Source organism: Piliocolobus tephrosceles, chromosome 8, assembly GCF_002776525.5.
Source record: "Piliocolobus tephrosceles isolate RC106 chromosome 8, ASM277652v3, whole genome shotgun sequence".
NCBI classification, from domain to species: domain Eukaryota; kingdom Metazoa; phylum Chordata; class Mammalia; order Primates; family Cercopithecidae; genus Piliocolobus; species Piliocolobus tephrosceles.
The window spans coordinates 12,329,196-12,354,518 of NC_045441.1; the positions used below are offsets into that span (position 1 = coordinate 12,329,196).

The 25,323-nt window shown below is 49.3% G+C and overlaps 1 protein-coding gene across 4 annotated transcripts in view; it reads left to right on the forward strand.

Moving 5' to 3' along the window:
• HIP1 (huntingtin interacting protein 1) overlaps positions 1-25,323 on the forward strand; it is a 216,859-nt gene that overhangs the window by 113,805 nt on the left and 77,731 nt on the right. Inside the window, exon 1 of one of the 4 annotated variants that reach the window (XM_023218701.2) lies at positions 17,248-17,757. The exons of the other annotated variants lie outside the window; for them this stretch is intronic. Coding sequence (XP_023074469.1) covers positions 17,728-17,757 — 30 coding nt within the window. The 5' untranslated portion in view covers positions 17,248-17,727. Of the gene's footprint in view, positions 1-17,247; positions 17,758-25,323 lie in introns of those variants that run through there. 4 annotated transcript variants of the gene reach the window in all.

Genomic DNA, 25,323 nt, shown 5'->3' on the forward strand with positions numbered 1-25,323 from the left:
CTTGATATGCCTGGTGCTGTTCTAAGCACTTGCTTCATTGAAGTACACACTTCGGCTTCTCCGTCCCCGAGGAGAGATAGCCTTGAGTGCGTTGGGCCCTGATACTGTAGTTTGCGGGGCGGGGGCTCCTGCACATTGAGTAGATTTTAATACCACATAGCTGAGGCCATCAGCACCAGCAGTTAGGAAACAGGTAATCCACAGAAGTGTTAAACTTCTGCCACTTTTCAGAAAATATGAAAAGGTACAAAGAAAATAAAGATAAAATATTTTTCCACCATCTAAAACTACTGCTAACAATTTAGTGTAGGTTCTTACAGACTTTTCTGTGTGTGTGTTTGTGTTTGTGTGCGTACACTAGGTTGAACCGTATGAAATTGCCTTTTGTATAAGTCAAAAACAGCCAAATCTTCATTTGATTCAATCAAACACAAGCATGTACACATAGACAAATACACACATATTTAAAGAAAATGGGGCCACACCATAATATGGTTTTGTAGACTTTAATTTTTGTTTTCACCATGCTGGAGATCTAGAAATAATATATCAGAGTGGTCCAGGCCATCCATGGGTTCTGGGTTCATGGGTTCAAAACCAGTTTCCACTGTGTACTTACCTGGGTGGGTTACTGAGGTCTCCTTTTGCCAGGCTTTCCCTCTTGTACAGTGGGCATAGTCATAATACCTTCCATACGGGGTTGTGGTGAGGGCAGATGAATTACTGCCTATAAAGTGCTTAGATCAATGCCTTGGCATGTATCATCCAGTCAATGTTAGTATTGCTATAATTCCAGATGAGCAGGGGGTGATGTATCGTTTCATTGTGATCTGCCCTCTATTAATAACATTTTCCACGACTGGGGTGAAATCCTTGTACCTTCACGTAACAGTATGTATCCATTGGCTTACTTATGTTTAAGGACTTAGGCTTTGAGGTTTTCACTTTTAAGAATTCTTTTTGCTAATGTGTTTCAAGCTGGGTAGTGAGTGCAGGGGAAGTTTCCTGGGTGGCTACCCTATGACCCTATAGATTAGGCTTCCAGGTCATGGCCCCAGTCTTAGTTCATTCTTGCTGCTATAACAAAATACCATAGACTCGGCCTACAAACAATAGACGTTTATTTGTCACAGTTCTGGGGGCTGTGACGTCCAAGATCACAGAGCCACCAGATTCAGTGACTGGCAAGAGACTGTTCCATAGACGGCATTTTCTCACTGCATCCTCATGGAGGAGAAGAATGCTGTGCCTTCACATGCAGAAGAGATAGAAGGGGCAAGCAGCTCTCCAAAGCCTGTTTTTTTTTTTTTTTTTTTTTGAGACAGAGTTTCGCTCTTGTTGCCCAGGCTTGAGTGCAATGGCGGATCTCAGCTCATTGCAACCTCCACCTCCCGGGTTCAAGTGATTCTCCTGCCTTAGCCTCCCGAGTAGCTGGGATTACAGGCGCCCACCACCGCACCCAGCTAATTATTGTATTTTTAGTAGAGATGGGGTTTCACTACGTCGGTCAGGCTGGTCTCGAATTCCTGACCTCAGGTGATCCACCCTCATCAACCTCCCAAAGTGATTACAGGCATAAGCCACTGCGCCCAGCCTAAAGCCTCTTTTTTTTAGAGACAGGGATTCACCATGTTGCCCAGGCTGGCCTCAAACTCCTGGGCTCAAACGATCCACCGGGATTACAGGTGTGAGCCACCACTCCTGGCCTCCAAAGCCTCTTTTATAAGGGCATTTGTCCTCTTCACAAGGGCAGAGTCCTCCTGACTTAATCATGTCCCAAAAGGCCCTACCTCTTCATACCATCACAATGGAGATTAAATTTCAATATGAATTTTGGAGGTGACTCACATATTTAAACTATAGCACCCCATCTCTGCTTTTCTACTTGCTAGAAACAGTGACTGCTCACCAGTCCCCAACACTGGGCCTTGCTCACTTCTGTGGCTCGATCATGCTGTCATCTCTACCTGAATGACCTGGCAGGCCCCCTTTCCAGACCAGCTTCTCTGCTGGTTAGGTTGGTTCTTCCTTCAGGCAGCCATCACCAACCCTTAAGCCTCAGATAGATGCCCACACCCCAGTCCTCCATACAGTCTATACCCACCAGTCTCTCTCTTCTCACAAGGTGGACACAGTGCCGTCATCTTTCTCCCCATCTAGACCTCACTCTTTGAAACCAGGACTAAGCCTTAGTGATCTGTGAGTTGACTTAATGCAACACTTGACTGGGTGCTCAATACACCTACCCAGGAGTTTGAGACCAGCCTGGGCAACATAGCAAGATCCCATCTCTATAAAAACTTAAACAATGGTGGCTCATATTTATAATCCCAGCACTTTGGGAGGCCAAGGTGGCCTGAGGTCAGGAGTTCGAGACCAGCCTGGCCAACATAATTAAACCCCATCTCTACTAATTATAAAAATACAAAAATTAGCTGGACGTGGTGGCAGGTGCCAGTAATTCCCAGCTACTCGGGAGGCAGGTGGCCGAGGCACTGTAGTCAGCTAAGATCGCACCACTGCACTCCAGCCTGGGCGTCAGAGCAAGATGTCTCAAAAAATAATAATAATAATTAAACAAAAATACATTTACGTACAGACAGAGGGATGACTGTATAGATTTGATGGGTGAATTCAATGAATGAATAAAATCACGACTATCTGAATGAATGATGGAACTTAAATGAATGGAGATGGTTTGGGCAGGGTGGTTAATCTTGGTTAGAGAGGTGGCATGAAGCGAAGGCATGAGGGTCAAATTAGGCAGGACGTATTTGGGAAAGGGAAGGACAGGAATGAATTCTAAGACTGGAAAGGCAAGTAGGGGCCGGATCTCCAGGCCTTGAGTGCCAGGCCAGGCAGTGGAGCAGTTTCTCCATGAGCCCTGGATGTTTCTGGAAGTTTCTGGCATGATTGGAGCTGTGCTTTAGAAAGGGGGGTTCTGGTGACGTTGTGGCCACCAGGAGACCAGTAGGCTGTCAGGCCTGGAGACTTGGGTGGGGCTTACCCTGCCTGGGGCCTGTTGGATGACTCCCCGCTCCGCCAACACCCCTGTACTTCTGAATCTCATAGCTCTTTTTTCTCCCACTCCCCTAAGGAAGGCCTCTTCTTCACCCCCAAGACAGAAGTAGAAGGGAGAGTTTCTGGCAGCTTTGCTTTCTGAGGAAGTCACGTCACAGCCGTGCAGCCGATGATGAAATCCACCTCCAGAATTAGCAACAACCCCTCTTTCCACTTTAGAAAACTGATTAGCAAATCCTCCCCAGCTTGTTCTCACTCCCTGGGTCCAGAGCAGGGAGTATCCATCAGTGCCTCTGCTTGCCTGATTCCGTGGCCTCCAGAGTGTAACCGCAGCCTCACTGCTCACTCAGTCTCTTTTTCTTTGGTTCTGACCTGAGTTCAGTGAGGTCTGTGCTTTGAAGGGGTGTGTGTGTGTGTGTGTGTGTTTTACAAGGTCCGGCTCTGTCTTTCAGGCTGGAGTGCAGTGGCACGATCAGAGCTCACTGCAGCCTTGACCTTCTGAGTTCGAGTGATCCTCCTGCCCTCAAATGATCCTCCTGCCTCAGCCTCCTGTATAGCTATGACTATAGGCATGAGCCACCAGAGCCTAATTTTTTATAGAGACGTCTTATAGAGATAGGGTCTCACTACTGCCCAGGCTGGTCTGAAACTCCTAGGCCGAAGCAGTCCTCCTGCTTCAGCCTCCCAAAGTGCTAGGATTACAAGCGTGAGCCACTGTGCCCAGCCTCAAGCACTTTACAAGCCAGAAAGGCAATGAGGAGGAGGAGAAGAGTTAGTTTGAGGACAAGGGAGAGGCTCTGGGGAGAACTGGGCTGGAGAAGAGGAGGCGGAGGCTGGCTTAGCTCCTTTCTCCAAGTGCCACTTGTCTGGGCCTTGAGTGCATCTCCGGGCATCCTGTGCATTCCTCAAATCCTGAGCTCTCAGCCCTGACCTCGCTTCCTGTTTCACTGTGAAGAGACATGATCTGTGAAAACTGGCACTGCCCTCACCCACATGTCCGCCTCCATCTGTGTCTGTCCTGTGGGATCTGGCCCAGCCTGCCCTCCTGCTGGGCACCAGGCCCCATCCCCATCCCTGCCACTCTCCTGTCCTTTCCTCATGCACATGCAAATGCGTTATCATGTCTCCCACCAGAAACAAGAAAGCCTTGAGCCCACCTCCTCCCAGCAGCTGCCCTCTCTCTCTGTCCCTCATCACAGCAGAAATGCTGTAGAGCACTCTGTGCCTCCAGCTCCCAGCCTCCTTTTCTCTCCTCCATCTACCATCAGAGGGGGAGAGCCATTTTTTTTTTTTGGCTTTTTTTTTTTTTTTTGAGATGGAGTCCTGCTCTGTTGCCCAGGCTGGAGTGCAGAGGCACGATCTCAGCTTATTGCAACCTCTGCCTCCCAGGTTCCAGCGATTCTCCTGCCTCAGCCTCTCGAATAGCTGGGATTACAGGCATGCATCACCATGCCTGGCTACATTTTTTATTTTTATTAGAGATGGGGTTTCACCATGTTGGCCAGGCTGATCTCAAACTCCTGACCTCAGGTGATCTGCCCACCTTAGCTTCCCAAAGTGCTAGGATTACAAGGGTTAGCCACTGCACCCGGCCAATTTCCTTAAAATATATATATATGTGTGTGTGTGTGTGTGTGTGTGTGTGTATGTGTATATATATACATGTGTATATGTATGTATATATATGATAGATAGATAGATTGTTATTTATTTGACAGTCTTGCTGTCTTGCCCAGGCTGGAATGCAGTACCGCAATCATAGCTCACTACAGCCTCCAACTCCTGGTCTCAAAGGATCCTCTTGCCTCAACCTCCCAAAGCATTGGGATTACAGGCATAAGCCACCACGCCTGGCCAAAATGCATTTCTTCATATGGCTTTCCCCGACCTCACAGGCTGTTTCTTTTCTATCTCCATCACTGATTTCCTCCTATCCTTATTTATTTATTTAGAGACCGGGTTGTAGACTTGCTAATTTTCGTATTTTTGGTAGAGACGGGGTTTCGCTGTGTTGCCCAGGCTGGTCTCAAACTCCTGGGCTCAAGCAATTATCCTCCCTTGGACTCCCAAAGTGCTGGGATTACAGGCATGAGCCACTGCACGCACCTGGCCTCCTGTCTGTCCTGAACATCGGGGTGTCCTCAGGCTGTCCCCAGATGTCTCATCTGCATTCATTCCTTGGTGCTCTTATGCACTCTTACATCCCATCCAAATTTATAAATGTAGCTCAGACCTGTTCCTTTTTTAAGACAGAGTCTTGCTCTGTCACCCAGGCTGGAGTGCAGTGGCATGATCTCAGCTCACTGCAGCCTCCACCTCCTGGTTCAAGCAATTCTGCCTTAGCCTCCTGAGTTAGCTGGGTGGCACACACCACCACATCCGGCTAATTTTTGTATTTTTAGTAAAGACAGGGTTTCATGTTGGCCAAGCTGGTCTCGAACTGGCCTCAAGAGATCTGCCCACCTCAGCCTCCCACAGTGCTGGGATTACAGGTGTGAGCCACCGCACCCAGCCTAGCTCAGACCTTTTCTGAACTCCAGATGCGGCACAGCCCACTGCTCACTCTCAGCTCCACTGGGATGCCTGATAGGTGTCTCATATCTAACCTAGCCCCAAACCAACTCTCCCATGGGTCCCCCCAGCTTGTTAATGGCAGCTCAGTCCCTCTAGTTGCTCAGGCAAATCATCACGATGTTATCCTTGACTCCTTCCTTCCTCACACCCCAGATCCAGAACATCAGCAAATCCCATCAGCTCTAGCTTCAAAATAAATTCAGAGACCGACCACGTCTCGACGCCTCCTCTGCCTCCACCGTCATCTCTGGCCTGATTGAAGGCAGCAGCGTCTTCACTGTGGTCCCTGCAGCCACACTGGTCCCTGCAGTCTGTTCTCAGCACAGCAGCCAGAGGGATCCTAGTATATCAGATCATTTTACTGCTTTGCTCAAAACCTTCCAGTGAGGCCGGGCACACTGGCTCACACGTGTAATCTCAGCAATTTGGGAGGCCAAGGCAGGAGGATTGCTTGGGGCCAGGAGTTCAAGACAAACCTGGGCAACATGGCAAGACCCCATCTTTTATCAAAACCCCCCAAAAACAAAACAGCTTCCAGTGGCCCCGGTCTTATGTGGAACAAAGGCTAGTCCTTACCATGGGCCATGAGGCCTCTAGCGATTTGGCCCCTCCTGCCCCTGACTTCTGGCTCTAGCCACACTTCCTCATGCCTGCCAGCTGGGCTTCTGCTCCTGTGCCAAAACTCTTCTCCCAGGTGTGTGCCAAGCTCACTTCCTCATCACGTTATTTATTTTTTGAGACAGGGTCTCACTCTGCTCTCCAGGCTAGAGTGCAGTAGCACTACATGGCTCACTGCAGCCTCAAACTCCTGGGCTCAAGCAATCCTCCCACTTCAGCCTCCCCAGCAGCTGGGACTATGCCACCAAGCCAGGCTAATTTTTTCATTTTAAATTTTTTTGTAGAGATAGGATCTTCCTATGTCACCCTGGCTGTTCTCAAGCTCCTAGTCTCAAGCAATCCTGCCTCCTTGGCCTCCCAGTGCTGAGATTATAGGTGTGAGCCACCACATCAGCCTGTCAGCACTTTAAAGTCTGTATCCCTCTGTCACCTCAGTACAGCCTTCCTCAGTGACCCTTTGGGAGGTTATAATGCTGCCTAGAACACTCCAGCCCTATCCTTCCCCTTATCTTTCTTCCATGGCACCTCTCGCCATCTGATTTGTTTACTGCTTGTCTCTCCTGCTAAAATATAAGCCCCGTGAGGACAGAGATCGTCATCTCTGTTCCTTGCTGTTTTATTTTGGTTTTGTTTATTTTGTTTATTTGTTTGTTTTTGAGACAGAGCCTCGCTCTGCCACCCAGGCTGGAGTGCAGTGGCACTATCTCAGCTCACTGCAACCTCCACCTCCCAGGTTCAAGCAATTCTCGTGCCTCAGCTTCCCCAGTAGCTGGGACTACAGGCATGCACCACCACGCCTGGCTAATTTTTGTATTTTTAGTAGAGACTGGTTTCACCATGTTGGCCAGGCTGGTCTTGAACTCCTGACCTCAAGTGACCCACACACCTTGGCCTCCCAAAGTGCTTGGATAACAGGCATGAGCCATTGTGCGTGGCCTTTTTTTTTTTTTTTTTTTAAGACAGAGTATTCTCTGTTGCCCCGGCTGGAGTACAGTGGCGCAATATTGGTTCACTGCAACCTCTGCCTCCTGAGCTCAGGTGATCCTCCCACCTCAGCCTCCCAAGTAGCTGGAACTATAGGCACGCACCACCATGTCTGGATAATTTCTTGTATTTTTGTAGAGACAGGGTTTCGCCATGTTGCCCCAGCTGGTCTTGAACTCCTGGGCTTAAGCAATCCACCCACCTTCGCCTCCCAAAGTGCTAGGATTACAGACATGAGCCACCGCACACTCGCTGTATTTCTAAAGCAGTGCCAGGCATATGATAGGCCTTCCAGAAATATATGTCAAATGAATGCGTGAATATGGAAACAATTCAGAGCAGTTGTTCTCTGAGTTTAGGGAAGACCAGAAAGAGATCTGGGTGGCCCCTAAGAATCTATTACCCATGATTACAGTGAAACAGAAATAGATGACAGAGAGCAGGGGTGGTGTCTTTTAGAAGAAAATAGGTGACCATCTATACTGGGCCAGTTCTATAGTTAGCAAGATGACATGGGAGGAGAGCTATTTTTCTGAGCTTTATGTAACAGATGTGATTCTGTATAAATCACACTTCTGTAAACTGAATCCTATCTTAAATGTACTAACGGAGATGGCTATTTAAGGGCATCGGATGCCAATGTCTTCTGTGAAATGAACAATAATCTCCTAATTTGGCCTCAGCGTCAATTCACATTTTCCAGAAAAAAATTTACTTATATCAAGGTATGCCTGTCTGAGCTGAGAAACTGACTTCATTCTTCTCATTTCCACCATCTTTATTGTTTCTTCTCTCTTTGCTCTCATTCTTCCTTTTTGTTACTGTTTTTCTTTTCTTTTCTTTCTTGTTTTTTTTGCGACAGGGTCTTGCTCTGTTGCCCAGGCTGGTATGATCTTGGCTCACTGCAACCTCTGCCTTCTGGGTTTAAGCAATCCTCCTGCCTCAGCCTCCGGAGTAGCTGGGATTACAGCAGGCACACGCACCACACCTGGCTGATTTTTGTATTTTTAGTAGAGATGGGGTTTTGCCATGTTGGCCAGGCTGGTCTCGAACTCTTGACCTCAAGTGATCCGCCCACCTGTACCTCCCAAAGTGCTGGGATTACAGGTGTGAGCCACAGTGCCCAGCCACTGTTTTTCTTTTTTTTTTTTTTTTTGAGACGGAGTCTTGCTCTGTCTCCCAGGCTGGAGTGCAGTGGCGCGATCTTGGCTCACCGCAAGCTCCGCCTCCCGGGTTCACACCATTCTCCTGCCTCAGCCTCCCAAGTAGCTGGGACTACAGGCGCCCGCCACCACGCCCGGCTAATTTTTTTTTGTATTTTTTAGTAGAGACGGGGTTTCACAGTGTTAGCCAGGATGGTCTCGATCTCCTGACCTCATGATCTGCCTGCCTCGGCCTCCCAAAGTGCTGGGATTATAGGCGTGAGCCACCGCACCCGGCCCACTGTTTTTCTTTTAGCTGATTTTTTTTTTATTAGACTCTGACATAGAATGTTCTTCTGTAACATCACCAGAATTAACAATGCCATGGACCCTCCCCAGGCCAAATGAGTCCAATCTGGGGGTGGAGCAAAGGAATCTAGGGGTGTGTGTACAAACTAGGGGTACAGGATTCTCAGATGATATCCTGGCCTAGCCAAGTCTGGGAACCACTGACCAAAGTCTTCCTTTCTAGGCACAGTGATTCCTGCAGAAATAGAACAAAAGGTGTGATGTCAAGGATGTTGGGTGGGAGGCCGAGGTGGGAGGCTCACTTGAGCCCAGGAGGTCGAGACCAGCAACATAGTGAAACCCCATCTCTACAATAAAAAACTTGAAAAAAAAAAAAAAAAAAAAAGGATGTTCTCAAGGGAGAAGCATCAGGTTTTCTAGTGCTGGGATGTGGCTGGGGCTTGACTCATTCACTTGACAGAAAGGTCACTTTTAGAAATTGGGCACTTCAAGAGACCCAGAGCTGGATAAGGGATGGTACCCATGCTGGGGGACTTCCTGTAAGTCAGGCGTCACTCACCTTGCGTCTTCAGATCAACAGAGAAAAGTTGCAGTATATTAATAAAAGAGAAGAGACAAAACTAACCTCACTGATAGAAAGCTGGGGAAATGGCTGGGTGCCGTGGCTCACGCCTATAATCCCAGCACTTTGGGAGACTGAAGCGGGCAGGCAACCTGGGGTCAGGAATTCAAGATCAGCCTTGGCAACGTGGTGAAACCCCCATCTCTACTGAAAATACAAAAATTAGCCAGGCGTGGTAGCTCACACCTGTAATCCCAGCACTTTGGGAGGCTGAGGCGGGTGAAACACTTCAGGTCAGGAGTTTGAGACCAGCTTGATCAATGTGGTAAAGCCCTGTTTCTACTAAAAATACAAAATTAGCTGGAGTTGATGGTGCATGCCTGTAATCCCAGCTACTTGGGAGGCTAAGGTGGGAGAATTGCTTGAACCCGAGAGTTGGAGGTAGGTAGCCGTGAGCCGAGATTGCACCACTGCACACCAGCCTGGGTGATGGTGAAACTGTCTCAATTAAAAAAAAAAAGAAAGAAAGAAAGCTGGGGAAATGAGAGGGTGGTAGAGGGCATGAAGAGAGGAAGTTGGGCAATGCTGGTGGTTTGTGGGGAGGGCGCAGCCCAGGGTTTCCCACTCTTGCTGACAAGCTGCCTATCCGGAAGCTCTGACCAGGGCCGTTACAAAAGGCCACTCCAGTCTGGCTCTGTGAATAGTGAAAGATCAGGATATGTCTGGTGGATTCATTGAAGGCTGGGCTTTCTAGGGAGGGTGACTCGCCCAACCAATGACTGATGAGTGGGGAATGAGCCCTCGGGGTGCAATACCTGTGAGCGTGACTTTGCAGTTTGGGGTGCTAGGGAAGCGGAACCAAGGCTTCCTCCATGACGACAGAAGCAGCAGCCTTACAAGGGAGGAACCCCTTTCGAAGCCACAGCTCCCTGTGGATGAGAGGAAGGCACATGGGCCAGCTTCTCCTTTCCCTAAGACCTGGTGTCCAAGTCTCTTACCCTGTGCCCTACATTCCAGGCCCCTTTGAAAACCTAAGTGGGCACCCTGAGGGTCATCATACGTGTTCTCTTATGGAGGGAGGCAGCTGGCATACAGGGAAAAGGCGACCAAGAAACCAAGACTCACACAAGGAACCAGGCTGAGGCTGGGCGCGGCGGGTCACGCCTGTAATCCCAGCACGTTGGGGGGCTGACGCAGGAGGATGGCTTGAGGCCAGGAGTTCAAGACCAGCCTGGGCAACAAAGGGAGATCCCCACCTCTACAAATAATAACAAATTAGCAGCTGGGTGCGGTGGCTCACGCTTGTAATCCCAGCACTTTGGGAAGCCGAGGCAGGAGGATCACCTGAGGTCAGGAGTTCGAGACCAGCCTGGTCAACATGGTGAAACCCCATCTCTACTAAAAACTACAAAAAAATTAGCCGGGAGTGGTGGTGGGCGCCTGTAATCCCAGCTGAGAGGGATTGGGAGGCTGAGGCAGGAGAATCACTTGAACCCGGGAGGCGGAAGTTGCAGTGAGCTGAGATCATGCCATTGCACTCCAGCCTGGGTGACAGAGCGAAACTCCATCTCAAAAAAAAAAATTAGCTGAGCATGGTGGCATGCACCTGTGCTCCCAACTATTTTGGGAGGCTGAGGTGGGAGGATTGCTTGAGCCCAGGAGGTCGACGCTGCAATAAGTCGTGATTGCACCACTGCACTCTAACCTGGGCAACAGGCAAGACCTTGTCAAAAAAAAAAAAAGTCATCTAAATGCAGTTACTGTTGTTCCCAGCATCAGTTAGATTAATCACTGTGCCTGACATATACCTCCCTGGTAAACAGGAGGAGGAGGACACAGGCTCGGGCGCCAGCATGCCTTACCCCAAAGTGATGGGGGCCAGTAATCAGCCTCTGTAATGTGGACATCCACCCTCATAGGCTGCCCTGCCCAGCCCAGGGGCCAGCAAACATTTTCTGCAAAGGGCCAGATGGTAAATGTTTTTGGCTTTGTGGCCTGCTGCTACTCTTCCTCCTCCTCCTCCCCCACCCTTAAAAAATTGAAAACCCAGCCGGCTGTGTGGCTCACGCCCATAATCCCGGCACTTTGGCAAGCTTAAAGCGGGAGGATCACTAGAAGCCAGGAGCTCAAGACCAGATTGGGCAACAAAGTGAGACCCCCGTCTCTACAAAAAAAAATTTTTTTTTTTTTTTGAGACAGAGTCTCGCACTGTCGCCCAGGCTGGAGTGCAGTGGCACCATCTCAGCCACTGCAGGCTCCGCCTCCTGGGTTCACACCATTCTCCTGCCTCAGCCTCCCAAGTAGCTGGGACTACAGGTGCCCACCACCACGCCCGGCTAATTTTTTTGTATTTTTAGTAGAGATAGGGTTTCACCATGTTAGCCAGGATGGTCTCGATCTCTTGACCTTGTGATCCGCCCACGTCGGCCTCCCAAAGTGCTGGTATTACAGGCGTGAGCCACTGTGCCCGGTCCCCCCAAAAAATTTTAAAGTAGCCTGGCCTGGTGGTGCCCACCTGTAGGCCCATCTACTTGGGAGGTGGAGGTGGGAGGATTGAATGAACCCAGGCTGTAATCAAGGCTGTAATAAACTATGATCGCACCACTACACTGTAGCCTGGGCAACAGAGCAAGACTCTGTCCCTAAACAAGAACATAAAAACCAGTCCTAGCTCACAGGCCATGCACAAGCAGGCAGAGGCCAGGTTTGGCTGGTGGGCGGTGGTTTGTGTCTCATGTGTCCATGTGAAGAGACCACCAAACAGGCTTTGTGTGAGCGACATGGCTGTTTATTTCACCTGGGTGCAGGCGGGCTGAGTCCGAAAAGAGAGTCAGCAAAGGGTGGTGGATTATCATTAGTTCTTATAGGTTTGGGGACAGGCGGTGGAGTCATGAACAATGTTTTGGGGGCAGGGGGTGGATCTCACAAAGTACATTGTCAAGGGTGGGAGGAATTACAAAGAACCTTCTTAAGGGTGGGTGAGATTACAAAGTACATTGATCAGTTGGGGTGGGGCAGAGACAAATCACAATGGTGGAATGTCATCAGTTAAGGCTATTTTCATGTCTTTTGTGGATCTTCAGTTGCTTCAGGTGATCTGGATGGATACGTGCAGGTCACAGGGGATCTGATGGCTTAGCTTGGGCTCAGAGGCCTGACACTTTGGACTCCTGGCAGCCTGTCCTTTCTTATTCTTGTCTAGGACGATGTTATAAGATACTTTGTTTTTGTTTTCATTTTGAGATGGAGTCTTGCTCTGTCACCCAGGCTGGAGTGCAGTGGCAGGACCTCAGCTCACTGCAACCTCTGCCTCCCGTGCTCAAGCAATTCTCCTGCCTCAGCCTCCCGAGTATCTGGGACTACAAGTACGTGCCACCATGCCCGGCTAATTTTTTTGCATTTTTAGTAGAGACAGGGTTTCGCCATGTTGGCCAGGCTGGTCTCGAACTCCTGAGCTCAAGTGATCTGCCCATCTCGGCCCCCTAGAGTGCTGGGATTACAGGCGTGAGCCACCGCACCTGGTTGAGAGACTTTATTAAATGCCTCGATGATGGAGATTCAGACACACACCATGTCTGTTTCATGTCCGGGAAACATTGGTCTAAAATCTCACAGGGAAACAAGGTCCGTCTCACATGACTTCTTTCAGTTGGTGCCTGGTGATCGGTGCCTCCTTTCCTTTCTGGAATCTCTCATGGATAATGTGTTTTACCTTCTCTCTGGCAAATCCCGATTATCCTTACCCGTGTCCGGACTTTGGGTACCATTGTCTTTCTCCGCAGTCTGGCCGAGATCCCTGATGGTGTCTCTCAGTCTCTTGTACTGTGTGTTACCCCTTCCAAGTCAGAAGCCTTCAGCTCGCTCGGCACCCAGGGCGTTCCTGCTGTTGTCGAACTCACCTTGGACTTGGGTTGTCTATTTTGGTGTTCTTTCTGGCTTTTTCAGTTCAAAGATTGTTCCAGAAAGAAAAGACAGGAGCAAAATCAGAGTTTATGATCACCCTTGGCTGAAAGCAGCACACCCATCCCTCCCTTCTTCCTTTTGCATCTCATGTAATAAGGTAGGCCTTGTGTGTATCCTACACCTGTTCTGGAAGCTTCGTCTCATTGGGGGTTTAGTTTTCTGACACTATTCGTTATTGTGTGCTACTCATAGACATAAGTAACTTGTACACCCATAACTGGTCTCTTTTCTTCATAAAGTACATTTTCTGTTTTTGTTTTTATTTTTATTTTTTGTTTTGTTTTGTTTTTTGAGGCAGTCTCACTCCGCCACCCAGGCTAGAGTGCAGTGGTGCGATCTCAGCTCACTGCAACCTCCACCTCCTGGGTTCAAGCGATTCTTCTGCCTCAGTCTCCTGAATAACTGGGATTACAGGTGCGTGCCATCACGCCCGGCTAATTTTTGTATTTTTGGTAGAGACAAGGTTTCACCATATTGACCATGCCGGTCTCAAATTCCTGACCTCAGGTGATCCGCCTGCCTCATCCTCCCAAAGTGCTGGGATTACAGGCTTGAGCCACCGCACCCGGCCGTTTTTTGTTGTTTTTGTTTTTTGAAACAGAGTCTCGCCATATCGCCCAGGCTGGAGTGTAGTGGCACAATCTGGGCTCACTGCAACCTCTACCTCCTGGGCTCAATTGATCCTGCACCTCGATCTCCTAAAGTGTTGGAATTACAGGCATGAGCATAGTCAGAGAAGGAAGGAAAGGAGAGGAAGAAGTACAGTCTTTGTCCCTTTGAGGACAAGATCCACCTTTTTGGGGGTGGGGAGTCAGGGTCTCCACCTGTCATCCAGGATAGAGTACAGTGGCACAGTCATGGCTCACTGCAGCCTCCAACTCCTGGGCTCAAGCGATCCTCCTGCCTCAACCTCCACCACCCGGGTTCAGTAGAAAAAAAGGTTGCCTCCCAAGTAGCTACCACTACAGGTATACCACCATCCCCAGCTAAATTTTTATTTTTTGTAGAGATGGGGTCTTACCATTACAGGTGGGTGCCTGTAATCCCAGCTACTCAGGAGACTGAGGCAGGAGAATCGCTTGAACCTGGGAGGCGGAGGTTGCAGTGAGCCAAGTTTGCGCCACTGCACTCCAGCCTGGGTGACAGAGTGAGACTCCATCTCAAATAAAGAAAAAAAAAATCAGTTTCTCAGTGTTTTTTATCTTTTTTTTATTGTGACAAAATACATATAACGTGAAATTCACTATTGTAACCAATTCAAGTGTATAATTAAGCAACATGCGGCATATTCGCTGTGTCGTGCAACCAACATGACTGTTTAATTTCAGAACATTTCCACTACCCCAAAAGGAAACCCCATCCTCATTAAGCAATCACTCCCCACGCCTCTCTTACCGGACCCCAGTGGCCACCAGTCAGCTCTCTGTCTCTATGGATCTGCCCATTCTGAGCATTTCATACAAATAGGATTACACATTGTGTCACATTTCATGTCTCACTTCTCTCATGTACCATGTTTTGGAGGTTCACCTACCTTGTAACTGTGTGTGTGTGTGTGTGTGTGTGTGTGTGTGTGTGGTGGTGGTAAAAAAAAATACATATCATAAAATTCACCATTTTAGGGCCCAGCGCATGGCTCACGCCTGTGGTCCCAGCACTTTGGGAAGCTGGGACGGCCAAAGCGCTTAAGCCCAGGAGTTTCAGACCAGCCTGAGCAACATAGTAAGACCCCGTCTCTATAAAAATTAGCTGGATGTGGTGTCATGTGCCTATAATCCCAGCTACTCAGGAGGCTGAGGCAGGAGGATCACTTGAGGCCAGAAGTTTGAGACCTACCTAGACAACATAGGGAACCCCATCTCTACAAAAGGATTTAAAAATTAGCCAGGTGTGGTGGCATGCACCTGTTGTCACAGCTACCTGGGAGGCTGAGATGGGAGGACTGCTTGAACCCAGGAGGTTGAGGCTGTAGTGAGCCATGTTTGCACCACTGTACTCCAGCCTGGGCAACAGAGGAAGACCCTGCCTCTTAAAAAAAACAAAAAAAACACAAAAAACAAGGGGGCCAGATGTCACGGGTAAGAAGGTGAGGCAGACAGTAGGGTGGAGGACGTTAGTTGATGACAGGTTTGTGTTGGACCCTGGGAGTTAAAGAAGGCAGCACAGCCGGGCGCGGTGGCTCACACCTGTAATCCCAGCACTTTGGGAGGCCAAGGCGGGCGTATCACGAGGTCAGGAGATCGAGACCATCCTGGCTAACGTGGTGAAACCCTGTCTCTACTAAGAAAATACAAAAAAAAAAGCCGGGCGTGGTGGTGGGCGCCTGTAGTCCCAGCTACGCAGGAGGCTGAGGCAGGAGAATGTGTCAACCCGGGAGGCGGCGCTTGCAGTGAGTGGAGATGCACCACTGCACTCCAGCCTGGGCGACAGAGCGAGACTCTGTCAAAAAAGAAAACAAAGAAGACAGCACGGTGTGGGAGAGGAGGCGCTCTCCGATGGACCTGGGTTTGAAGTCTGGCTTCACTTCTTGCCGGCTGTGCTACTTGGGAGTAGCTTGTCTTGGAAAATAGGGACCCAGATTTCCTGCCCTCTAGGCCCAAAGGAGGATGAGAAGTAAATTAGCAGTGCAGTGCCTGGGAGGAGGAAGAGGCCCAAGTGAGGGTCAGCGGCTTCTGCTGCTACCAATAATCTAGTGACAATGGCTCTATTATTATTCTTTCTGATCAAGAGAAGAATTAAAAAGACCCTGATGTTGGGCAGCAAATTCCAAGTGTTGTAGCTAGGATCAAAGCAGGCTCACGGAGCATGGAAGGCTCCCCATGGCGGGGATGCTGTTTGGCTTTCTGTGTCTCACCTGCCTGTCTACTCTCCCAGGCTCACCTGATCTCCATTTGGTTCTGTACTCTCCCTGTCATCCTCACTCAGGTGGAAGGTTCCAGCTGTTAACCTGAGCTGTTGCCACCTGTACTGCAACCTTTTTTTCTACTGAACTCCGGAGGTGGAGGTTGCAGTGAGCCGAGATCGTGCCACTGCACTCCAGCCTGGGCGAAAATACAGAAACTCTGTCTCACAAAAAAATAAAATGGCCAGCTTTTTTTTCTGTTTTTCTTTTCTTTCTTCTTTTTCTTCTTCTTTGTGTGTTTGTGTGTGTGTGTGTGTGTGTATGTGTGACCCAGGTTGGAGTGGTGCAATGGTATGATCATAGCTCACTGCAACCTTGAATTTCTGGGCTCAAGCCATCCTCCCACCTCAGTCTCCTGAGTAGCTGGGATTACAGGCACCTGCCACCATGCCCAGCTAATTTTTCTACGGGGTTTCACCATGTTGGCCAGGCTTGTCTTGAACTCCTGGCCTCAAGTGATCTGACTGCCTTGGCCTCTCATAGTGCTGGGATTACAACCTCTTTTAAAATAAAATTATTATTATTATTATTATTATTATTAGAGATGGAGTTTCCCTCTTGTTGCCCAGGCTGGAGTGCAATGGCACGATCTCAGCTCACCACAACCTCCATCTCCTGGGTTCAAGTGATTTTCCTGCCTCAGCCTCCCGAGTAGCTGGAATTACAGGTGCCCACTACCATGCCTGGCTAATTTTTGTATTTTTAGTAGAGATGGGGTTTCACCATGTTGGCCAGGCTGGTCTTGAACTCCTGACCTCAGGTGATCCACCCACCTCGGCCTCCCAAAGTGTGGGGATTACAGGCATAAGCCACCGCGCCCGGGCTTTATTTTATATTTTTGTGAGACAGAGTTTCTCTCTGTCACCCAGGCTGGAGTGCAGTGGCACGATCTCTGCTTACTGCAACCTCCACCTCCTGGGTTCAAGTGATTCTCCTGCCTCAGCCTCCTGAGTAGCTGGGACTATAGGTATGCGCAACCACCCCTGGCTAATTTTGTGTTTTTAGTAGAGATGGGATTTCACCATGTTGGCCAGGCTGGTCTCGAGCTCCTGACTTCAGGTGATCCGCCCGCCTCCACCTCCCAAAGTGCTGGGATTACAGGTGGATCCACCACGCCCGGCCTCCTCTACCTTTCTTTTACCCTTCTCCTTTCCCATCTCTGCTGCCTGTTCTCAGGTTTTCCTGCTCTGGCCCCTTGCCTGGGACCTGCCACCCCCAGCCGGGGCACATCCCTGTGCTTGCTCCTGCCATGAGACCTTTGTGAGCCAGCCTGGCCTTGGCAGCCTGAGGTCTGGGCTCCTGCCAAGATCTGTGTGTGTGTGACCGGACAGTGTCCAACCGGCCCCACAGGCCAGGCCCAGGCCCAGCTCCCCACACAAGCAAGGCCAGAGGGTTTCCCATTGGCCACCGCCTGGCCAGGCTGTCCTAGGCAAGCAGAGGACAGGGAGTGCTGGGGAGGGAGGAAGAGAGGCTGGGAGAAAGGCGCCCTTCCTGCGGTGCCTGCTGGTAATTGGCTCTCCGGAACCAGCCGGGACACGGGGCCTGCTGAGTCAGGAAGTGGTGTACAATGCCACCCTTTCAGGGGAGACACGGCTTGGTCTTAGGTCCTGTGTGACTCCAGGGAAGTCCAGAGAACAGCCTGTTCTCAGAGGATGTTCCCTAACCCAGAGCCCCCTCCAGAGGTGAGACACTGAGCCCCGCACTGCCCACCCTTGGCGCTGGGAGGGGCCCCCAGGCATTGGCCTGTGGAGGGGCCGGGAACAGTTCAGAAACAAATGAGGTCCTTCAGAGAGCCTGGGGCTGGGAGGAGAAGGGAGTAGATTTTCTTAACAGACTGTGAATCACATACCTGGGACTTTTTTGTGTGTGTGTGGAGACTGAGTCTCACTCTGTCGCCCGGGCTGGAGTGCAGTGGCACCATCTCAGCTCACTGCAGCCTCCGCCTGCCCAATTCAAGTGATTCTCCTGCCTCAGCCTCCCAAGTGGCTGGGATTACAGGCACGCACCACCATGTCTGGCTACTTTTTGTATTTTTGGTAGAGACAGGGTTTCGCCATGTTGGCCAGGCTGGTCGTGAACTCCGGACCTCAAGTAATCCGCCCACCCCAGCCTCCCAAAGTGCTGGGATTACAGGTATGAGCCATCGCACCTGGTGTACCTGAGACTCCATCTAAAAAAATTTTAAAGACCAGGCGTGGTTCAAGACCAGCCTAGCCAACATGGTAAAACCCTGTCTCTGCTAAAAAAACAAAAACAAAAACAAAAAAACAAAAATTAGCTGGACGTGGTGGCGGGCACCTGTAATCCCAGCTAATCGGGAAGCTGAGGTAGGAGAATCACTTGAACCTGAGAGGCAGAGGTTGCAGTGAGCCGAGCTCACACCACTGCACTCCAGCCTGGGAGTGAAACTCCATCTCAAATATATATATATATATATGTATGTGTGTGTATGTGTGTGTGTATGTGTGTGTGTGTATTTATATATATTTAATAGTGATGGGATCTTACCATGTTGCCCAGGCTGGTCTTGAGCTCCTGGGCTCAAGAGATCCTCCTGCCTCAGCCTCTCAAAGTGCTGGGATTATAGGCATAAGCTACCATCCCCGGCCTCTACCTGGTACACATTAGAGTGGGGAGTGCTGGGAAGCAGCCAGTCCTGATGATTTATGGACTTATGACCTGCCTTCGCAACTGTGGGCCTATAGGGAAGGAGAAGGCAGGGTATCTGCCCTTGGGATTCTAGTCTGGGTAGGGAGGGAAGGTAATACTCAGTGTCAAACATATTGAGAGAAATAGGAATTCAGAAAAAGAAAAGTAAAGGCCAGGTGCGGTGGCTCACAACTCTTAACTCAGTGCTTTGGGAGGCTGTCGGGGGAGGGTCACTTGAGCCTGAGTTCAAGACCAGCCTGGGCAACACAGGGAGACCCCATCTCTCCAGAAAATACAAAAAAAATTAGCTGGGTGTGGTGGCACATGCCTGTAAGTCCCAGCATCTCAGGAGGCTAAGGCTGGAGGATCACCTGAGCACAGGAGTTCAAGAAAACAGTGAGCTATGATCACATCACTGCACTCCAGCCTGGGGGACAGAACAGGACCCTGTCTCTTACAAAAAAAAAAAGAAAAAAAAAGAGCTGGGCGAGGTGGCTCATGCCTGTAATCCCAGCACTTTGAGAGACTGAGACAGGTGGATTACCTGAGGTCAGGAGTTCAAGACCAGCCTGGCCAACATGGTGAAACCCTGTCTCTACTAAAAATGCAAAAATTAGCCAGGTGTGGTGGTGCAGGCCTATAATCCCAGCTACTCTGGTGGCTGCGGCAGGAGAATCACTTGAATTTGGGAAGCAGAGGTTGCAATAAATCAAGATTGTGCCACTGCATTCCAGCCTGGGCAACAGAGCAAGACTCTGTCTCAAAAAAAAAAAAAAAAAAAAAGAAAAGAGAAAAGAAAAGAAAGAAGGAAGAGAGAAAAATACATTGTTGGCCTGAGTAGCTTGGTTAAATCTTAAAAAAAAAAAAAAAAAAAAGGTACCTTGGGAGGCCGAGGTGGGCGATCAGGAGGTCAAGAGATTGAGACCATCCTGGCCAACACGGTGAAACCCCATCTCTTCTAAAAATATAAAAAGTAGCTGGGCGTGGTGGCACATGCCTGTAGTCCCAGCTACTCGGGAGGCTGAGGCAGAAGAATCACTTGAACCAGGGAGGAGGAGGTTGCACGGAGCCAAGATTGCGCCACTGCACTGCAGCCTGGTGACAGAGCAAGACTCCGTCGCAGAAAAAAAAAGAAAATGGTACCGTTGGGTATGAGCTTGAAGGAGGTCAGGGTTTGGAAAGTAGAAAGAACAGGGGGCATGTATGGTGGAGGGTGGGGTGGAGAGCCACGGGAAACTGGTCTTAGCAGGGAACTTCCGCCCTGGAAACCTCTCAGTATCTGACATTCCCCAGCCCCCTGGGGTACCCACAGGTTGCCTTAGAACCCAGAATGAGCCCCAAGAAGCCTTGCCACAGGCTCGGCAATGGGCCCCAAACCAGGGGGTGGACTCTGCCTCATGGATACAGTCCCTATGATGAAGTGTTGCTTGGGGACTTGGGCACAAAGATGACAGTGCCTGAGAGCTCTTGTGAACTCCCCGAGAGCTGCAGGAGAGGGTCTGGGACGGTCCTGGCAAGCTCAGGCAGAGCTTGCAGGTGCCTTCTGGCTGCTGGTTTAGGAAGAGACTTCTTTCCACAAGCCAGTGGTTAGGCCAGGTCCTTGTCAGTTGCACTGGATTCATACTGGGAGGCGGTGACTCCCAGGGTGTTCCCCACTTTCCTTAGCGCACTGGAGAAGTAACTCATTCAGGAGGATGGAGGGTCATTTGTATCAGATTCCTCCCCTGCTCAAGAGCCTTCTGTGGATCCCCAGTACCCATCAGATCACAGTTCCTCGGCCTGATATCCAGAGCCCTCCGTCATCTGATCGGCCTTTTCAGAGTCTAAAAATAGAAAGAGACCTAGAAGTCATCTAATGTCATCTGAGCATGTTCATCTTTTTCACAATAACCCAAAGAGGCTGCCTCTCTTCTGCATGTGTGTTTCTAATAATGAGGAGTTCTCTTTCATGAGACAGCTTTAAGTTCATCCAGAAACTGCCTCTCTGGATGGACTTCTGCCCATTGGTCTAGGTTCCAGCCTCTGGAGTTTTTCCTGCTTCCAGATGGTCACGCTTCAGAATATTGATGTTTCTCTAAATTTTCTTCAGACCTTAAATCCATTTCAATCCAGGTCACTGTCTTTTGGAAACGGTCCAGCTTATTAGTTTCCTTCATAATGTATAAAACCTGAAACTGAATAGTGTTTCACGCATGGCCTTATCTGTGTAGAGAACTGGAACCATACGCTCTGTCATTCTGAACACTATACTCCTTTTAATGCATCCAGAGATATCAGACTTGCATGTTCATCAACCATATCAAAATCTTGCTGTTGCTAAGTTAGCAGCCAAATAAAACACCTTAATTCTTTTTTTTTTTTTTTCTTTTGAGACAGAGTTTCCCCCAGGCTGGAGTGCAGTAGCATGATCTCAGCTCACAGCATTCTCTGCCTCCCGGGTTTAAGCAATTCTCTGCCCCGGCCTCCCTAGCAGCTGGGATTACAGGCGCCCACCACCATACCCTGCTATTTTTTTTTTATATTTTTAGTAGAGACGGGGTTTCACCATCTTGGCCAGGCTGATCTTGAACTCCTGACCTCGTGATCCACCCACCTCAGTCTCCCAAAGTGCTGGGATTACAGGCGTGAGCCACGCGCCCAGCCAAAACACCTTAATTATTTTCACAAGTGCTGCTTTGAGTCACAGCTCCCCTGTGCCAGTGAGTTTCGGCCTAAGTATAGAAAATTTCCTTTATACCTACTAGATTTCATCCTGTGAAGTTTGACCCATTTTTCCATTCCGTGGATTCTGATCGTGTCTCTGTTACGTAGAGGGCCTTGTCTAGTGCCGAGGCTGTGATCCTGAGCCTGAGCTTGGTCAGACTGCGAAGTCGGAACCCCTGCCCTACACTTGCTGATGTTACAGGCCTGGGCAGTTTACTTAGCAGTTCTTTTTTTAATTCTTATTTATTTATTTTAGAGACAGGGTCTCACTCTGGTCCCCAGGCTGGAGTGCAGTGGTGTGATCATGGCTCACAGCAGCTTCAAACTCCAGGGCTCAAGTGATCCTCCTGTGATCCCTCCTGCCTCAGCCTCCAAGTAGCTAGGACTACAGGCGTGAGCCACTGCACTTGGCTAATTTTTTTTTTCTTTTTTTTTAGGCCCGGCACAGTGGCTCACGTCTGTAATCCCAGCACTTTGGGAGGCCAAGGCGGGCAGATCGCCTGAGGTCAGGAGCTCAAGACCAGCCTGACCAACATGGTGAAACCCCGTCTCTACTAAAAATACAAAAATTAGCCAGACGTGTGGTGTGTGCCTGCAATCCCAGCTACTGGGGAAGCTGAGGCAGAAGAATTGCTTGAACCCAGGAGGTGGAGGTTGCAGTGAGCTGAGATCACACCACTGCACTGCAGCCTGGGCAACAGAGCAAGATTCTGTCTCAAAAAAAAAAAAATTTTTTTTGTTTTTTGTAGAGATTGTGTCTTTTGGTGTCTTACTGTGCTCAGGCTGTTCTCAAAGTCCTGGCCTCAAGTAATCCTCCCACCTAAGCCTCCCAAAGTACTGGGATTACAGGTGTGCACCCCTACACCTGACAATTTAAAAAAACCTTTTTTTTTTTTTTAGAGATGGGAGTCTCACTATATTGCCCAGGCTGGTCTCAAACTCCTGGTCTCAAGCAGTCCTCCAGCCTCAACTTCCCAAAGTGCTGGGATTACAGACATGAGCCACCCCACCCAGGCCTACTTAGCCTTTCTAAGCCTAGGAGATCTCAGGTACCTTGATTGCTTCATCTGCACAATGGAGCTGATTAATACTAATACGTGCTTACTGATAGGTTGTAGAGTTGTATTTATATAAGATAATTCATACAAAGGGACCTGGTCTAAGCACTCATTAGGGCCATCGGCTTGATGATTATCACCACTGTTATAGCTAGTTCACTTCCTCATTCTTTTAAAAATGGCTATTTCTTACCCAAGAGCCACCTGGCCTCACTGTTCATTGTTCCTTTGGGTCCTTTTCTTACAGTGTCTCTCCCAGCCTGTGACCCTTGCTGCTATCCTCCCCCGTCTAGGTCCAGAGCCTCTGCATCATCTTTTTTTTTTTTGAGACGAAGTCTCACTCTGTCGCCCAGGCTGGAGTGCAATGGCGGAATCTCGGCTCACTGCAACCTCCACCTCCCGTGTTCAAACAATTCTCCTGCCTCAGCCTCCCAAGTAGCTGGGATTATAGGCATGAGCCACTCAGCTTATTTTTTGTATTTTAGTAGCAATGGGGTTTCACCATGTTGGCTAGGCTGGTCTTGAACTCCTGGCCTCACGTGATCTGTCCCTCTCGGCCTCCCAGAGTCTCTGTATCATCTTGGAGGCACCATGGATGCATCCCTCCACTGTCTCCCTGTAACCCGGAGCTCCTATCTGCCAGTCCTACTGAAGCTCGTTTTATAGCCCACATTATATTGGGTCATTTCCATTTTCACATCTTTCATTTTGGTTCCATTTTTCCTGTACTTTTATGCTATTAAATAGCTTCTGGTGGGGCACGGTGGCTCACACCTATAATCCCAGCACTTTAGGAGGTTGAAGCAGGAGGATTGCTTGAGGCCAGGAGTTCAAGACCAGCCTGGGCAACATAATGAGGCCCTGTCTCTATTAAAAAAAAAAAAAAAAAAAAAATGAGCCAGGCATAGTTTTACATGCCTGTGGTCCTAGCTACTCAGGAGGCTGAGGTGGGAGGATCGCCTGAGCCTAGGAGGTGGACGCTGCGGTAAGGTATGATTGCACCACGCACTCCAGCCTGGGTGAAGAGCAAGACCCTGTCTCCAAATAATAATAATAATAATAATAATAATAATAATAATAATAATAATACATTAAATAAAAATACAGCCAGGCACGGTAGCTCACGCCTCTAATCCTAACACTTTGAGAGGCCGAGGCAGGTGGATCACCTCAGATCAGGAGTTCGAGACTAGCCTGGCCAACATGGTGAAACCCCATCTCTACTAAAAATATAAAAATTAGCCAGGTGTGGTAGTGTGCAACCATAATCCCAGCTAATTGGGAGGCTGAGACAGGAGTATCACTCAAACCCAGGAGGCAGAGGTTGCAGTGAGCCAAGATCACGCCATTGCACTTCCTAGGCGATAGAGCAAGTCTCAAAAAAAAAAAAAAAAAAATAGCTTCCTCCCTGAATTCCCACCTCCAGGCTCCATCCAGCTCTACCCCAGCTGCCGCTGCTGCTGGCCCATTCCCCTCCACCTGCTGTCATCCCTTCTTGCCACTCAGAAGCTCACTGGCCTCCCATAGGCAGCCTCACCTGCTTCCTGGCTTCTCCCCCATTCCCCCTGCCCCTCAGGCTGCACGCTCCATGTTCTTCCACTTTGATGCCTTTACTTGTGGCACTTCCTCTGCCCGGAAGGCCTGTCGTCTGTGTCCAGAACCCTGGACCCAGTCCCATGCAAGCCCGAGCCCCTCCACAGTACAGAGTGGGTGGTGGTTCGGGGCTCGGAACCGAAGAGTATGACCTCAGGTGAGTTTCTCCACCTTTCTGAACAACAGCCCTCTGCACCCCAGAGTTCCTATGAGGCATACATGAGAGAAGTAGGTAACGGCAGGGACGGTAGCTGGGCCAAGTTATCCCTCCTTTCCCTTTAAGAAGTCTTCCTTGAGCAGCGTCTTAGTTTAAAAGGTTTCTCTCTGCTTTCAACACTACTGCACAGAACTTTCCTGATTCTCAGCTACACACACACACTCAGAGGATCCGTAGTTACAAACTCATGGTATATTATTTTACGTGGCTTATGGGAATTTTAAAGATGGGGTCTCACTATGTTGCCCAGGCTGGTCTTGAACTCGTGTCCTCAAGTGATCTTCCTGCCTGAGTCTCCTAAGGTACTGGGATTATAGGCATGAGCCACGGCATCCAGCCCCATTTCCAGCATTTCCAACTACCTGGTGTGGTCCTCTTCCTCACAGCCTGTATTCCTTACAGGCCCTCCCAAACCCCCTGACACTTAACCATGTGCAAGTCAGCATCTTACAGATTTGGATTTCTTGTCCTTCTACGTTTTTATATGCCTTGTAAGTCCTTTCTGACTGCAGGCAACCTTGATGGACTCTGGAAGTATGGGGACTTTGTCCAGGGGTCTGTCTGCAGCCAGAATCTTGCCATTGTCATGGTGCCCAGAGGAAGAACATGGTTTAAATGGCCGTAATGCACTTGAGGAAATGTGCAGGGAAGACAGCAGTGCTTGGGACAGTTCTGTCACTGAGGACTAAGGTCCACAGAAGGATGTGTTAAGAGGAAGCTGTAAGCACTGTGTCTCCATAGGAGAGAAGAAGTACTGCTTCATGGAGAGGTTTAGGGGAATCAACTTGTCACTTCTTTCTTGCATTTTTTTTTTTTTTTTTTTTTGAGACAGGGTTTTGCTCTGTCACCCAGTCTGGAATGCAGTGGGGGTGATCACGGCTCACTGCAACCTCTGCCTGCTGGGCTTAAGCAATCCTCCCACTTCAACCTCCCTAGTAGCTGGAATTACAGGTACGCACCACCACACCTGGCAAACGTTTGTATTTTTTGTAGAGACGGGGTTTCACCATGTTGTCTGGGCTGATCTC